The following is a 16,767-nucleotide window of genomic DNA, read 5'->3' as shown; positions in this document are numbered from 1 at the left end:
ACTGTTGTGGTTAGCTCTGGCCCTGCTCCTGCCCCAAGGACTGTGGATGTGGGGGAGACATCCACATGCTGCAGGCCTGTTTTGCCCCCGGTGGAATCTGCTGATGAAGGCTCCTCTGACCAAGAAGACATGAGTGGGGTTGGAGAGGAGGGAGTCACACTATTTTCCAGGGCACCAGAGGGCCGGACGAGGAACAACGGTTGGAAGCTGACCAAGGAGAGATTCAACCTGGAGATAAGGAAGAGCTTCCTGACGGTCAGAGCGATCAACCAGTGGAATGGCCTGCCAGCGGAGGTTGTGATGCCCCAACTCTGGAAGTTTTCAAGAGGAGATTGGACTGCCATCTTGGCTGGGGAGGTGTAAGGTTTTCTGCTTGAGCAGGGGGTTGAACATGATGACCTGTAAGGTCCCTTTCAAATAATAAATTTAAAAAAATAAAAACTAATGGAACAGCTTGCCAGCAGAGGTTGTGAGAGCCCCAATACTTGTGACCATCAAAATGAAATTGTTCTCCTGCCCCTTTTCAGTCTTCTGATAATTCCCCGGTGCTCCGGGATTCTTTGTTGTATCCCAGCTCCCCAACCCCAAACGGCAGACTGTCATTTCAATAAAGCACAGGAGAAGCTACACAGAAAATAAGTGTTTATTGATACGTAGTGTAAAAGGGAGACTAGAAATACATAAATGACTCCCAGGGAAAAGAGAATGATAATACATTTAAGTATTAATATATCAAAACCAGACAATTGTCAGTAATTCAAGTTGCTGGGAACAAGAGCACTTGGTGAATCGGTTAATCCAGTGTTTCCCAACCTTGGCAACTTGAAGATATCTGGACTTCAACTCCCAGAATTCCCCAGCCAGCATTCGCTGGCTGGGGAATTCTGGGAATTGAAGTCCAAATATCTTCAAGTTGCCAAGGTTGGGAAACACTGGGTTAATCTAAGCCTTCCAGAGGAGCAAAGAAAGAGACATTATCTGAAGTTCTCAGAGTCAACCTTCCCCAAAGACATTTTAAGCCCACCCAGTCTATGCACAGGCTAACCTTCCCAATTTCCTTTCCCCTGTTTACAATCCGCTACAATTCCTGCCACCCCATAAAAATGGCAATAGAGCCCATACTCCAATGCAACACACTCCAATTCCCTGTGCCAATGATGGTGAACCTTTTAGGCAAAAAGCAAGTCCTCCCCAGCGCCCAGCTTCACCCACAGCGGGTTTGGAAAGGGCAAGGTGAGCTATCACCTACCCCAAGCTAGACTGCAGATGAACGTGAGCGAGCCAGCGGTGTTTCCTTCCAGCCTTCTCCCAAATCCCCATGCCACGCCAGGAGGCTGAGGCTGGAATTTCTGCCCCACTCGGACCCCTGCACAGCTGGGCAATGGGACTACAGTAGTACCCCTAGATACGAGCATAATTCGTTCCATACGGGAGCTTGTATCTCGAGGCAACTCGTATCTGGAACAAGTTGTTTTTCCCCTCCGAGATAACCAAAAGCAAGGATTCTTGCGCCACCTAGTGGACGCTCGGCTCGTATCCCGAATTTGAGCTCGTGAATAGAACAGAAATGTCTCTCCCCTCGTGGCTCGTATCTTGAAATACTCGCAGGTAGAGCAGCTCGTATCTAGAGGTACTACTGTATTTCTCTCCGCTCCCTTCTCCTATTTTGTGTACTGGATCGGCACCAACCTAGCTTTGCTACCCATTGCAGCCAAGAACCTCAAAACTAAGAATGGACGTGGCTTTTGTGTTGAAGCCAGCCCGGGTGTTGGATTGGCCCCCAGAAAACTCTGTCTCTGGAGGAGCAGGATGAACTATTACGTGCTACTCACATAGGCAAGGGGGGGGGGGGGGAGCTAACAGTTTCCAAGCCCAGCTGACGGCCTCCCCACACAGGAAAAGAAACTGCTTTTTTGCCAAGTGGAGAGGAAGCGACTGTGCGCCTGGCCCACCGAAAAGGCCCTGTGTGCCCTCGGTTCACCATCACGGCCCTCTGCCTTGAAGGTCCTCTTTGCAAGTAGTCAAAGGGCAGGAATGCCCAGTTATCTGCACAGGCCTGTGTTTTGGATCAGCACTGTGGATGGCAGAATCAGATTATTATTATTATTTATTAGATTTGAATGCCACCCCTCTCTGAAGACTCGGAGTTGAGATGATGTCAGTTTGCTGAAGCAGCACCATAGCCGATCTCCCACTGAGATGCTCATGGCAAAAGAGACTCCTGCCAATCAAGGAGCCATCTTCAGAAGTCTATCAGGGCAACACCCTGTCTTAGCACACAAGTACCTCCAAAGGCACAATTCAAGGTCACTTCAGATGCTTAACATAAGTAACTGGCATTTTTGAAGCAATCTGCTTTTAACATTTCCATGTAAAAAGGTGGACTGTTTTCCAGCACTCCAGAACTCCATATATCTGCTTTTTGGAACTATTCCAAAGTTACTTAAAAAGTAATACCAAATTTTCCAGTCCTTTACATTTATTCCTAAAAACACATAACATCTATGCCAAGTTAATTTTCTCACCAAAAAGGCTTTTCCTGCATAAATAATACCCTTTATAGTGGATTATCATACATAATTTACAAAATACTGTATTTTAAGATGCTATTAATCACCTTAGCATAAAATCATAGACTTTGAGCAATAGGGGGTCCATTGTTTGAATCCAGCTGGCACAAGCTAAGGCACAGACCTCACAGGAGGAGCAAAGATTCTCTCCAGAGGAAGGCATCCTTCTCGGAGCCCTTTCAGCAGAGGTCCCCCCCACTCCACATTGAATGGAGACACAGCTGGCAGCCAGGGCCACCAGTTCATCCGATATATGGAAGAACACAATTAAGTTTCCTGGGTAACTGATCAGATGCACTTGCTGTTCTAGGAAGACAGAAGCCCCTCCCTCAACAAGCCACAGATCTGGAAAGGGCAAAGGTTTTCGGCCCTTGACCCGCGTCCAACTCGGGGCAGCGGGGTGGGTCGGTGGGTGTCCAGTAGTACAGCGAAGCCCACTACAAGAGGCACGGGTATTTTCGTATTTTGTTTCTGCATTTAATTATTTTTATTTATTTTCCCAATTACTTTAGTTGTTAATTAGCTTATCTGTAAACAGTTGAGTTTCTTTTTTTAAAAATAGTAACGAGTGATTGAACACAAATCTTAGGCTGCTTATTTCAAGGTTTCATAACAGCTTTTCAATTTTTATCTATCCCAGTCCTGCTGTCCTTAAAACTACAAATAAATCAGTAATCAACCCTCTGTGAAAAACTATCTTGTAAAAAGCAAAATATGATCTGATGTATTTTCCTCCCGGTGAAAACAGCAATAAAAAGGCATTGCTACTTTTAGCTAGTCTTCAAAGAGGCAGCTTGGCCAGCCAAGTCGCCGGGGAACACAGGGGGAGCCTGGAGGCCAGTCCCAGGAAGACAACACCCCCCCAGACACACACGCACACAAACACACAAGGCTGCAGGCTTCTCTGAGCTGCTCCCTGGCCCAGGGTAAGGATGGGGAGGGGAGGGCAGGATTAGCATAGTTTTAGGGCTGTCAATCCGACATTCAGGAGAACTTCGCTTCGGTCATCATTTTGACTACCTATAAATAAAAACTTAGATTGTTCGAATCACGAGTGAGCTTTTCATTTTTTGTTTAAAAATGGGTTTTGTGTAGATATTTTTCAATATTCCTGCTACAAGCAGTTGGAGGGGGTGGGGGTGGGATTTACCAACTTCTAAGCATTAAGGGACGTAAGGAAGTTGGCCCAAGTGGACCGCAGCCCAAGGAGCAGCCAGAGCCTCAATTCCCCTAGCAAATCAGTCCCTGTCGCATCCGGATGATCTGGAGCAAGGCCGCCTGCACATCTTCATCCATGTGACCCTGCAAAATTAAAAGGAGGCCTTTAAAAGAAGGGATTGAGTAAACATTTAAGACCAGCCCGTTCTTGCTCTGAAGTTGGGCTGCTTGGAGAGGTCTCCTTAAAGGAGGGAGGCCGCAGTCTCACTCCAGCGTCAGAGCCATTGTCCCGGTCAAGCCAGCCCCTCCTCCCCAAAGCCCCTTCAAGGTCACGCACCTGAACAGCACTAAGCAGGTGTGTCCGGTATATTGAGATGACTTCTTGGTGCTGCCTGTCAGCATCCTAAAGCAAAGGAACCTTCCGTTAATTTTCCGCCTGAAATGATCAAAGCGATCGGCTTCCCAGCCTTATGTTACCCAAGGGACGGGGGCTTCTGACCCCCCTGGAAATTCCTCCTGCTCACAGTGAGCATCGCTCCGTGGTGCTCTCGGACCTTCCTGGTTTTCTTGCAGAGTAAAATATTGGCGTACATCGGAGGGGGGGGGGGAGAATAATCTTTAAGAGGAAAAGATTTAAAAAGCTGGCGGGCTCCAGAAGAAGAGCCTTCTGAGGGGCTTCCTCCCCCTTAAGGCCCAGCTGTGCCAGACCGCTTGGGGACCCAATGGAGGAGGAGGAGCTCCATGCTGGAAGTGGTGGAAATTAAATTCAATTAATTTAAAAACTTAATCCCATCTTCCCGCCCTGTGTGTCCAGCCCTGCTCTTCCCCATCTGATGTTAATGGTTTTATTTGTTAATGGTTTTATCCACTGTGTTCAACAATGGTTGATTTTAATGTTTTTAATTTTTTTATGCTGCAAGCCACTTGAAGTTGTTGTTGTTGTTGTTGTTGTTGTTATTATTATTATTATTATTATTATTATTATTTAGATTTGTATGCTGCCCTTCTCCAAAGACTCGAGGCGGCTCACAAAATACAAAGTTGTTTACAAATGTTTTTAATTCTTTAATGCTGTAAGCCACTTGAAGTTGTTGTTGTTGTTGTTGTTGTTATTATTATTATTGTTGTTGTTGTTGTTGTTGTTATTATTTAGATTTGTATGCCGCCCTTCTCCGATGACTCGAGGTGGCTCACAGAATACAAAGTTGTTTACAAATGTTTTTAATTCTTTAGTGCTGTAAGCCACTTGAAGTTGTTGTTGTTGTTATTATTATTATTGTTGTTGTTGTTATTATTATTATTTAGATTTGTATGCCGCCCTTCTCCGATGACTCGAGGCGGCTCACAAAATACAAAATTGTTTACAAATAATAAATAAATAATAATGAATTTGATAGACAGAGAGAGCCCTTGGTGCTCTCTGAGATTGGGTGTTGGGTGGCAAACTCGCAAGTGCCCGGATGGGATCGAGTCAGATGGTCACGAAACATCTGCAAGGGACCACCAAGGTCAGAGGGGATCCACTGCTCCACCTAAGCTATGATTGTGAGGCTTCCCTTGGACTCCTCCCACTCTTGCTCAAGGGAGGATGAGCTCATTCCTGGCACTGGGTTAAACGAATGACTCTGAGCGGCCAGCCGGAAGAGGTTTACAAGGAGGTTTCGGCTGGTAACAGCTTGCAAGTCGTCAGTGAAGCAGAGCTGCCTTTCATTGTGATCTGAGAGCACATGAGATGGAGAAAAGGCAAGAGCAGTGGAGATCTGCCAGCTTCCTCGGGAGAAGGCCCTCGCCTGTCTCGGTGGGTTGCACCAGAAAGCTATCTTCAGATCGTGCAGAATGCAGCTGCGAGAGCAGTCATGGGCTTCCCCAGGTATGCCCATGTTATACCAACACTCCGCAGTCTGCATTGGTTGCCGATCAATTTCCAGTCACAATTCAAAGTGTTGGTTATGACCTATAAAGCCCTTCATGGCATCGGACCAGAATATCTCCGAGACCGCCTTCTGCCGCACGAATCCCAGCGACCGATTAGGTCCCACAGAGTGGGCCTTCTCCGGGTCCCGTCAACTAAACAATGTCGGTTGGTGGGCCTCAGGGGAAGAGCCTTCTCTGTGGCGGCCCCGACTCTCTGGAACCAGCTCCCCCCAGAGATTAGAACTGCCCCTACCCTCCTTGCCTTTCGCAAACTCCTCAAAACCCACCTTTGTCGTCAGGTATGGGGGAACTGAGATATCTCCCCCGGGCCTATACAATTTATGTATGGTATGTTTGTATGTATGTCTGCTTAATAATGGGGTTTTTAAAATATTTTAAATTGTAAATTATTAGATTTGTCATGAGCTGTTTTTATTGTGTTGTGAGCCACCCCTAGTCTGCAGAGAGGGGCGGCATACAAATCTAATAAATAATAATAATAATAATAATAATAATAATAATAATAATATCTATCACGGCAGGCCGAAGGAAGCATTGCTGCGAACAACATGTTTCTTTTAGGGCTTTGTATTCCTTGTGCTTCCTGCTTGGCTTTGTGCCTTGGAGTCTCTGAATGTCTTACCAAGTTAGCTCTTGTGGGGCTATTTCAGTTTGGCCTGGTGGAGTTAAGTTGGTTTGGTGGACTTATTTGTTGGAGCAACCTTCTACTGTTTGGGGGACTATTGGCCATGGCTTGTGGCTGGATTTATTTTGAGGCCGCTCTGAGGCCGGGTAAAGGGAATTGTCCGTCCATTACCCTGGGGGGCCGGAAGTATTGACCCCCTCAGAGAGGGTCCGCAACTTGGGCGTCCTCCTCGATCCACAGCTCACATTAGAGAAACACCTTTCAGCTGTGGCGAGAGGGGCGTTTGCCCAGGTTCGCCTGGTGCGCCAGTTGTGGCCCTAATTGGACCGGGAGTCATTGCTCACAGTCACTCATGCCCTCATCACCTCGAGGTTCGACTACTGTAACGCTCTCTACATGGGGCTACCTTTGAAAAGTGTTCGGAAACTTCAGATCGTGCAGAATGCAGCTGCGAGAGCAATCATGGGCTTCCCAAGGTATGCCCATATTACTCCAACACTCCGCAGTCTGCATTGGTTGCCGATCAGTTTCCGATCACAATTCAAAGTGTTGATTATGACCTATAAAGCCCTTCATGGCACCAGACCAGAATATCTCCGGGACCGCCTTCTGCCGCACGAATCCCAGCGACCGGTTAGGTCCCACAGAGTGGGTCTTCTCCGGGTCCTGTCGACTAAACAATGTCGTCTGGCGGGACCCAGGGGAAGAGCCTTCTCTGGGGTGGCTCTGACTCTCTGGAACCAGCTCTCCCCAGAGATTAGGACTGCCCCCACCCTCCTTGCCTTTCGGAAACTCCTTAAAACCCACCTCTGCCGTCAGGCATGGGGGGAATTGAAACATGTCCCCCTTGCCCATGTTGTTTTGGTGTATGATTGATTGTGTGCTTTTTTAAAATATATATTGGGGTTGTTTTTATGAATTTTTTAACCTAAAACTGTAATTAGATTGGTAAATATTAGATTTGTCACTATGTACTGTTTTTGCCATTGTTGTGAGCCGCCCCGAGTCTGCGGAGAGGGGCGGAATATAAATCCAATAAATCTAATCTAATCTAACTCTCTACAACCACAATTTTGTGCGTGCATGAGTGAGGGGGCAGCACAGCAGTATATATTGTCTTTCACAGAAAACAAGTGTCAATGGAAGGAAGGAGCCGCGCGCTCCAAGGCAACATTCAGGTTTCCTCTGCACATGTGCAGAGTTGCAAGCCATGAAAGGCCTGAGATTATTTTCCCACCGTATCTGAGCCTGGCATTTCTCCTTGTGTCCCAGACCCCTACTTACAGCCAGCTGCTGCTGCAGAGTCTTCACCTGGTTCTGGAGCCCTTCCATCTGTGGACTTTGCCTCTTTGCAGAAATGTTGTGGGTGAGCTGTGAGAGGCCATTAAGAGCCTGCTTGAGCTGTTCCACGTCATTCAGAAGCTCCGTTATCTTAAAGAGAGATATTGATAAAATTCCAATGAAACAAACAAGAAAGTCCTGCCCACCCATCACCCTCGGCTCACAAATAAGGAGGGGAGGGGAATGCAACCCAGTCCCTGGAGTGGGTTCTGCCTCCCTAGGACAATTCCATCTGTCTGTCTATCACCCGGGGGGGGGGGGGATTATTGACCCCCTTGGAGAGGGTCCGCAACTTGGGCGTCCTCCTCGATCCACAGCTCACATTAGAGAAACATCTTTCGGCTGTGGCGAGGGGGGCGTTCGCCCAGGTTCGCCTGGTGCACCAGTTGCGGCCCTATTTGGACCGGGACTCACTGCTCACAGTCACTCATGCCCTCATCACCTCGAGGCTCGACTACTGTAACGCTCTCTACATACCTTTGAAGAGTGTTCGGAAACTTCAGGTCTCACCCTCCCACCCTCCTCGCCTTTCGTAAGCTTCTTAAAACCCACCTCTGCCGCCAGGCATGGGGGAACCGAGATCCTCTTTCCCCCTAGGCCTTTACAATTTTATGCATGGTATGTCTGTATGTATGTTTGGTTTTACAATAAGGGTTTTTAACTGTTTTAATATTGGATTGTCACATGCTGTTTTACTACTGTTGTTAGCCGCCCCGAGTCTACGGAGAGGTTGAGAACTCACTGCCCTAAAGTACTTGTGTGGGATTTATAAATGCAGCTTTGTGTAATCATGTGTCACAAAGTCATGCTTCTCTAACGCGATTCCACTCCAAAGCTACCGAAAGGAAATCTTCATTTTCATTCCATTTTATTGGATTTGTATGCCGCCCCTCTCCGTAGACTCGGGGCGGCTAACAACAGTGGTAAAAACAACATGCGACAATCCAATACTAAAGCAGCTAAAAACCCTTATTTTAAAACCAATCATACATACAAACGTACCATACATAAATTGTAGAAGCCTCGGGGGAAAGAATATCTTAATTCCCCCCATGCCTAATGACAGAGGTGGGTTTTAAGAAGCTTACGAAAGGCAAGAAGGGTGGGGGCTATTCTAATCTCTGGGGGGAGTTGGTTCCAGAGGGCCGGGGCCGCCACAGAGAAGGCTCTTCCCCTGGGTCCTGCCAAACGACATTGTTTAGTTGACGGGACCCGGAGAAGGCCCACTCTGTGGGACCTAATTGGTCGCTGGGATTCGTGCGGCAGAAGGCGGTCCCGGAGATAACCTGGCCCGGTGCCATGAAGGGCATTATAGGTCATAACCAACACTTTGAATTGTGACCGGAAACTGATCGGCAACCAATGCAGACTGCGGAGTGTTGGTGCGACATGGGCATATTTAGGGAAGCCCATGATTGCTCTCGCAGCTGCATTCTGCACGATCTGAAGTCTCCGAACACTTTTCAAAGGCAGCCCCATGTAGAGAGCCCCATCTTCCCTGATTCAATTCAATTCAATTCAATTCAATTTATTAGATTTGTATGCTGCCCCTCTCCGAACTGGCTCACCTTGTTATCTTTGGCCTCCACCTGCTTGGCAGACTCCTGGATCCTTTTCTGCAACTCCACGATGGTGCTCAGCGACTTGTCACACCGCTCTTTCTGGTCTTTGATTTCCTGCTCAATGCTGACGTTTCTGGGCTGAAGCAGCTCCTTCTCGTCCTTCAAGGGTGGCTCCTCTGCGTTTGCCGCCGGCGAATCGTCCTGCAGCTTCTCCGTCTTCTTAGCCAGCTCGGCCAGTTTCTCCGCCATGCTGCTCACCTGCCCCTCCAGCCTGCGTCTCATACTCTCGTGCTCCGAGGCCTCCACCACCTCCCTCTTCTCCAGCTTGCTCAGCGCTTGCTTCGTGCTCTGAAGTTCAAACCTCAGCTGGGAGACCTCTTCTTTTCTGCTCTGGTTTTCTTCCTCCTTCTCCCTCCACTTGGACTGGAGAACTGCCGCTTCCTCCTCCAGCCTCCCTTTGATTTGGGAGTGCTCTGCCAAAGGCACCGAGGTGGCCTGCAGGTGGGCCAGTTCCTGCTGCAGCTCCTGAGCCCTCTGCAGCTCTTGCTGGCTTCTGGCTGCCTGTCTGTCGAGTTCCGCTTTCAGGCCCTCAATGGTGCAGCTGAGCTTCCTCTCCAGGGCCTCCGCCTGCTCCAGAGGGACGTATTGGGCCTGCAAGGAGCTCTGCAGGAGGAGCACCTCTGAGTGCTGCCTGGCGCTCTCCTCCTGGAGCCTCTCCTTCTCTCCTGAGACCTCAGCAAACTTTTGCTGCAGCTCCCTTAACTCCTTGTTCAGGCCATCCACTTTGCTTGCCAACGTTCCCTCCATTTCGCGATACTTCTCTGCAAGGATGTAGTTTTGCTGCAGGTCAGTTTGGACAGTCAGGATTGCCGCCGTTAGCTTTTTTATTTCCTCCGCGTGTTTCTGGATTTCTTCTTCTTTTATTCTGAGCTGTTCCCCTCGATCCAGGAGCTGGTTTTTCAGCTCCATCACCGTCACCTCGAAGTCCCGCTTCTTTTCATCCAGACTGGCAATGGGGGCATATTTGGACTTGATGCATTCTTGAATCAAGTCAATCTCCTTCTTCTGGGCTTCAATTTCTGCATGCAGTTGGGCCACTTCTTCTTGCTTTTCTTGGTACTTGGCCACCACTGCAGAGTTGCTTCTCTGAAGATCCTGGATATTTTTGTTCAGAGCAGCGACTTGACTGTCGTGGTCTTCTGTACTGAGATATTCAGCCTGCATTTGAGCTTGCAGCCCCTTCAACTTCTGCTTCAGTTCACCCTTCTCCTCCTTTACTTTCAAATACTCCTGCTTCATCTCTCCCATCTTCTCTCTCAGGTCTGACAATTCTCCCTCTGTTCTTTCCAACATGATGTTCAAGGCGGCTTTGGCCTCTTCGTGAGTTTCTGAAGGGACGTACTTCTCCTTCATGACATCTTGGAGAGCTGCATTCTTGGTTACCAATCCGGAAACTTTGGCCTGCTCTTTTTCGTATCGTTTGCTAAGTTCATTAAGCTGCTTTTGCAAGTCTGCCAGGGTAGATTTTAAGATCCCCGTTTGCTTCTCATGCTTTTCAGGAGGGATGCAAACGGTTTGAAGCTTATTGACCTTCTCCTGCAGGCTCAGCTTCTCCGCGAGTAGCTTCTCCGTTTCTCCTTTATACCGGTGATATTTTTCAGTGGTTTCCGCCACTTTCTTGTTCAGCTCTCCCACCATTTTCCTTGTGTCTTCATTCACCTTCAAAGGTACATACTGGGTCTTCACCTCCCCCCTGAAGGTCTCCATCTGCTGCTTTAGGAGGCTGTGGTCCATCTGAGCCCTCTCCGCCACCTTCTGCAAAGCTTGGTTTTTCTGCTTCAGTTCCAAGTGCCCCTTCTCAAGCTCGCGGGCCCTTTGCTCGTATCTGCTCCGGACGTGCTTATGTTCCTCTGGCTTCACGTAGTGAGCAAACTGTGCTTTCTGCTTCTCCATCTCTGTCCTAAGGTGCTGGACTTCCACGCCCAACTTTTCGCACTCTTTCTCCGACTCTGCTAGCTTCCAGTCCTTCTCATCAAGATCACTGGACAGGGAGCTCTTCATCTTTTCAAATTTGTTGGTCAGTTTCACTGCCGTCTCCTTCAGCTGCTCTTCCGCCTCCGAAAAAGTCCTCTCCCTTTTCTCACACTCCACCTTCCACATGCCAAGTCCTTTCTGCAACTTTTTGTTCTCCTCCACCAGCCTCGTCTCGTCTCGTCTGAACTCTTCCACCAACAGCTCGTTCTGCTTCAACTGATTCCTCAACTTGCCCACTTCGGCTGAAGCTCCCTCGTACTTCGCCTTCATGTCTTTCAGCTGCTCCTTGAGCTCCTCCGCCACCCTGGCGCTGCCAGCAGCGGCAGCTTCGTTGGTCAGGTGGTCCTTCAAGGCAAGAAAGTGGGTCTGCATCTGCTTCACTTTCCCTTCCGAATCAAACATCCTCTTCTGCACATCTTTCAACGCGTCCTCCAGTTGCTTTATCTGCTGATCCGACTCCTGCTTGATTCTTTCACACTCGGAGACCAGGGCTTGGCACTCTGCAGTCTTGTGGGACAGCTCTGCCTGAAGCCGGCCAAGGTCCCCTCTGGCCGCCTCGTAGCAGCTCTTGACGCCGCTGAGCTCCCGCCTGAGGGTGTCGGCCTCCGAGGCGCAGCACTGGGTTGGGCTTAAGAGCTCCAAAGGCCTCACCATGGATCGGCTCTGGAGATTGGCAGGCGCCAAAGCAAGGGTTTGCTTTTAAAAAAAAAATAAAGGCATTTGTTAAGTTTCATACAATCGTTTCTATGAAACAGCAATTTTTAACACTTTTTTAATGTGAAAAGAAAAGCCTCCATCTATTATTATTATTATTATTATTATTATTATTATTATTATTATTATTATGTCAGTACAACACAGCAAACAAGATCACTATGCTGGATTTCGTATTTCATCACCAGTCGGGTGCTTCCCAAGCACCTAGGACTGCGTGATGTAGCGGCGAATTATGTTTGCCGATCCTAGTATAGCGGCTTTTTGCAATTGAGATGGAGATTTTGTCAATTCTGATGGTTTTCAAATGTCCGCTGAGATCCTTTGGTACTGCGCCCAGCATGCCAAGGACCACTGGGACCACTTTCACTGGCTTATGCCAGAGTCGTTGCAGCTTGATTTTTAGATCTTCGTATTTCACTAATTTCTCTAGCTGCTTCTCCTCAATTCTGCTGTCTAAGCATCTAGAGAAATTAGTGAAATACGAAGATCTAAAAATCGAGCTGCAACGACTCTGGCATATTATTATTATTATTATTATTATTATTATTATTATTATTATTATTATTATTATTTAGATTTGTATGCCGCCCCTCTCCGCAGACTCAACAATTGGCTTTTCTGCCCTTTTGAGATGGGAAATTCGCTATAGATTCACCACAAAAATAATGCAGCTATGGTGTTTTGAATTTATTTATTATTTATTTGTTTATTAGATTTGTATGCCGCCCCTCTCCGAAGACTCGGAGCGGCTCAGAACAGGAATACAAAATACAAATCCAATGATTTTTTTTAAAAAGCAAAACGGTTAAAAACCCTTGATTAAAAACACTCATACAACCCAAACAAACCATACATGAAACGGGAAGGAGAAAAGGAACATAATCTAGGCCAAGGATGTCAAACCATTTAATTGAGGGCCGCATCAGGGCTGTGTTTGACCTTGGGGGGGAGGGGGGAAGAGGGTGGACCTGGCCAGGAGGCGTGGCTGGGTGGGCATGGCCATTGGGAATGCTATGTCCCCAAATTCATTCCATAATTGTTCAGATTAGACCAACAATGCTTAGAAGGATGGAAAATAGGGTGCCTTGGTGGATCTCCAATTATACTGTACTTAGGATAAAAAGTTGAAAACAGGTGTAAGGACATCCCTCCATTAACATAAATGTATTGCCTCTTAGATTTTACTATCTTGGAGATTAAAAGATCATCCTCATTTCCAGATTTAAATTGTCAGCACTGGAAGAGCGTGAAGTCCAGCAACTCTCCAGCTCTCCCCAAAGAGAGCACAAGTGGGCCAATGTTGGGCAGCTGATGGCCATGCAAAGCATTTGGGAAGGATTCGGAGGCTGCAGCAAGTGGGGCCACACTTGGAAAGACACAGCTTAGATCAGGGTTGCCAAAGACCTGTGTCAAGGCCTGTGGGACGGATCCGGCCCGCAGGATGCTTAGATCTGGCCTGCGGGGATGCCCTGGAAACAGCAAAGGACCAGCCTACAATGCCTCTGCCAGTGAAAACAGAGCCTGGTGGTAGTGGTGCTGCTGCAGCCTCCCTGAGCCCCATTTTAGCTGGCAGAGGGCTGCAGGAGCCTGTCGTGGCCAAAAACAGAGCCTGGGAGGGCCACGCGCATCCTCCCTGGGCTCTTTTGCTGGCAGAGGGCCAAAACGGAGGGCAGCCCAAAACAGAGCTTCCATGATGGATGTTGAGTTGACCACGCCCACCCAGCCACCCTCTGCCTCCCCCACCCCCCAAGGTCAAACAAAGTCCTGATGCGGCCCTCAATTAAATGGTTTGACATCCTTGGCCTAGATTATGTTCTCCTTTTCTTTTTTGGTGGGGGGGAGGCTTGGTTTTTAAATGGCATTACAGTGTTTCCTCGATTTTCGCGGGTTCGAACTTCGCGAAACGTCTATACCACGGTTTTTCAAAAATATTAATTAAAAAATACTTCGCAGTTTTTTCCACTATACCACGGTTTTTCCCGCCCGATGACGTCATATGTCATTGCTAAACTTTCGTCTGCCTTTAAAAAACATTTTTGTAAAATAAACTTTAATAAATAAACATGGTGAGTAATAATCTAAATGGTTGCTAAGGGAATGGGGAATTGTAGTTTAGGGGTTTAAAGTGTTAAGGGAAGGCTTGGGATACTGTTCATAGCCCAAAATAGTGTATTTACTTCCACATCTCTACTTCGCGGAAATTCGACTTTCACGGGCGGTCTCGGAACACATCACCAGTGAAAATCGAGGGAACACTGTATACCAACATCTCAGCATTATTTTTGTGGTGAATCTATAGCGAATTTCCCACCTCAAAAGGGCAGAAAAGCCAATTGTCGACAACCACAGTTACAGGGGGAGAACGACAGCAAAAAAAAAAAAAGACAGGGGGAAGAGGCGGCAAAGGGCAGCCATGTGGGGCCCCCTACTGGAACGTTCTGGGTGTGCGTGTGTGCGTGCGCACGCCCTTTAAGTTCCTGCGCGTGCACAGATTCATACCTGAAGCATAGCGCTGGATGCCCGGACCAGAAGCACCCCAGCCATAGGCCCACAGCACCTGCAGCGGCTGCCCCTCTCTGGACTTTGGCCCTCCTTTCCCACAGCCCTCCTGATGCTTGTGCCTGACTGAGGGCGGCCCGGGCTCCAGCAGCGCCTCCCCGGTCTCCTCCCCGGACTCCTGCGGCTCAATGACGGGCGGACCGCTTCATCGGCCACCTCTCCAAGCTGCTCGGCCAGGAGACGCACCAGCCGCCCCGCCTGCTTGAGCCGCCCAGCAGTTTGGAGAGGTGGCCGATGAAGCGGTCCGCCCATCATTGAGCAGCAGGATTCTGGGGAGGAGACCGGTGAGGCGCTGCTGGAGCCCAGGCTGCCCTCAGCGATGGACAAGCAGCAGGAGCGCTGCAGGAGAGCAGAGAGGGGCAGCCGCCGTGGGGCAGCTCGAGCAGGCGGGGTAGCGAGCGAATCTCTCGGCAGAGTAACTCAGAGAGGTGGTCGATGTAGCTCCCCGCTGCGAACCATGCCCACCCACACGCCCCATCCTCGAGGATTTCTTCCTGCTGGCTGGCGGCTCCCAGACAGGACTGACTGCCGCTGCGCCTCGCAGAACCCAGCCCAAGGGCCGCTGGTTGGCCCCAGCGGCAGCAGTGGCAGGGGTGCCCCACGCCCACTGGACGAGCGCTGCGCTCTCTGGGCCCACCTAGTGGTGGGCACTGTCACTACTGGCTGGGGCAGCGAGATTTGACTTCTGCACATGCGCAGAAACGAATCTTGCATGCACAGTGCATGAACGGCGGGCGGTGATGCGCACACAGCTTCATTTCTGTGGGACGGTGTCCCATGCCGTTCCACCTGGAGCTGGGAAGAGGGCAGTTTGGGGGGCATGTTCTTGCTTCTCTTTTTTTAATTGAATTATGTATTTTAAAACAAACAATACAATATATTTTTGTTCTGCTTTCACTGCCTTTCTGTTATCATTTTTGTTATCATTTCCCAACAGTTCCGTTTAATACAAATCATACATTTTATCAAATATCATTTTAAACAAAATTATTCTTTAAACAAGATAAATTTCTATACTTTTATATTTATTCCATTATTATACTCTAATTTTGTATTTTCCTCATTTCTAACCATTCATAAAATATATTCCAGATTTTATAATATTCCGAATATTCTCTATCATTCAATTTCATTATCAGCATATCTGCTTCCGCACAGTCCATAATTTTCTTAATCAACATATTTTCATCTGGTATCTTTTTTTGTTTCCATTTTTGTGCAAGGGTGCCCAACAACAGACTTAGATGCCAAATAGTACATGGATCGCACTTGGAAAGCAAACTGGAGTTCCATTGGAACCAAGAATATTCATGTACCTGGGATCCTGCAGAATAGCCTGGGTCCATCATTAGCACATTTTCTTTCCCTTAAGAAAAACAGAACAATTACTTCTTTAATTTGGAACAAATGTCCACATATTATATTTTCAAAAAGAATAAGAAAATCAAACACTGGTTTCACCAATAACTTTGAAATGGTATTCCATCTCTTCAGATGCCTTGAGTATTTCCATAAGCTTGCACACACATTTGGGAGGTGAAAGACACATTACTAATTATATTAAGCTTATTAAAGCAATATTTATTAATGTTATTAATCTATGTAGACTCGGGGCGGCTCACAACATATAGTGAAACACAACAGTACAGTTATTCAATTAATATACTAAAAAGTTCTTAAAATTCTAACTTTAAAAACATTCATTTTCATTCATTCAGTAATCACACTAACAACATTTGCCGGACAAGGGAAGGTCTAATGTCCCCAGGCCTGGCAGCAAAGATTGAAAGAAAGATCCAGCCAGAATTAAGGAGACATTTCCTGACAGTGAGAACAATGGGTGAAGTGGCTTGCCTCCAGAAGTTGTGGAGGCGCCATCACTAGAGGTTTTTCAAGAGGAGACTGGTTGGCTATTTGTCCAGTATAGTATCAGGTCTTCTGTCTTGAGAAGGGGGTTAGATCAAACGACCTTCAAGTCACTTCCAACCTTGTTACACTATGTTCTATAAAACGTCATTTTCAAATTCAGAATATCATATAGTGTTGGAAGAACCAGCCTTCTCTCAACTCTTAAAGGTACAAATGTCCAACACCCTGGGGTATCTGAGCATCCTCCTGCTATCCATCCCTTGGGAGGCTTCACCAGCATCTGACTGCAATGGGCACATCCATATTCTCTCTGCATATGGAGAAGCCTATCAAACCCACATTTCCTGCTTGCTTACTGAAAGAAAAACCCCACACATTGTTTGGAAGAAGCGTGCTA

General features: G+C 47.7%; 1 protein-coding gene across 3 annotated transcripts in view; it reads right to left on the bottom strand.

Moving 5' to 3' along the window:
• Positions 1-627: 627 nt before the first annotated feature.
• UACA (uveal autoantigen with coiled-coil domains and ankyrin repeats) overlaps positions 628-16,767 on the bottom strand; it is a 47,930-nt gene continuing 31,790 nt past the window's right edge. For 2 of the 3 annotated variants that reach the window (XM_070762905.1, XM_070762906.1), the window contains exons 15-19: positions 15,818-15,867; positions 9,198-11,921; positions 7,573-7,719; positions 4,066-4,131; positions 628-3,872 (exon numbers count right to left, since the gene is read on the bottom strand). In XM_070762905.1, coding sequence (XP_070619006.1) covers positions 3,801-3,872; positions 4,066-4,131; positions 7,573-7,719; positions 9,198-11,921; positions 15,818-15,867 — 3,059 coding nt within the window. In that variant the 3' untranslated portion in view covers positions 628-3,800. The remainder of the gene's footprint in view (positions 3,873-4,065; positions 4,132-7,572; positions 7,720-9,197; positions 11,922-15,817; positions 15,868-16,767) is intronic. The other variant, XM_070762907.1, reaches the window with a different exon arrangement.

The sequence above is a fragment of the Erythrolamprus reginae genome, chromosome 10 (assembly GCF_031021105.1).
Source record: "Erythrolamprus reginae isolate rEryReg1 chromosome 10, rEryReg1.hap1, whole genome shotgun sequence".
NCBI lineage: Eukaryota > Metazoa > Chordata > Lepidosauria > Squamata > Dipsadidae > Erythrolamprus > Erythrolamprus reginae.
The sequence above is the reverse complement of the archived record's forward strand: the minus strand, read 5'-3'. Positions and strand labels throughout refer to the sequence as shown.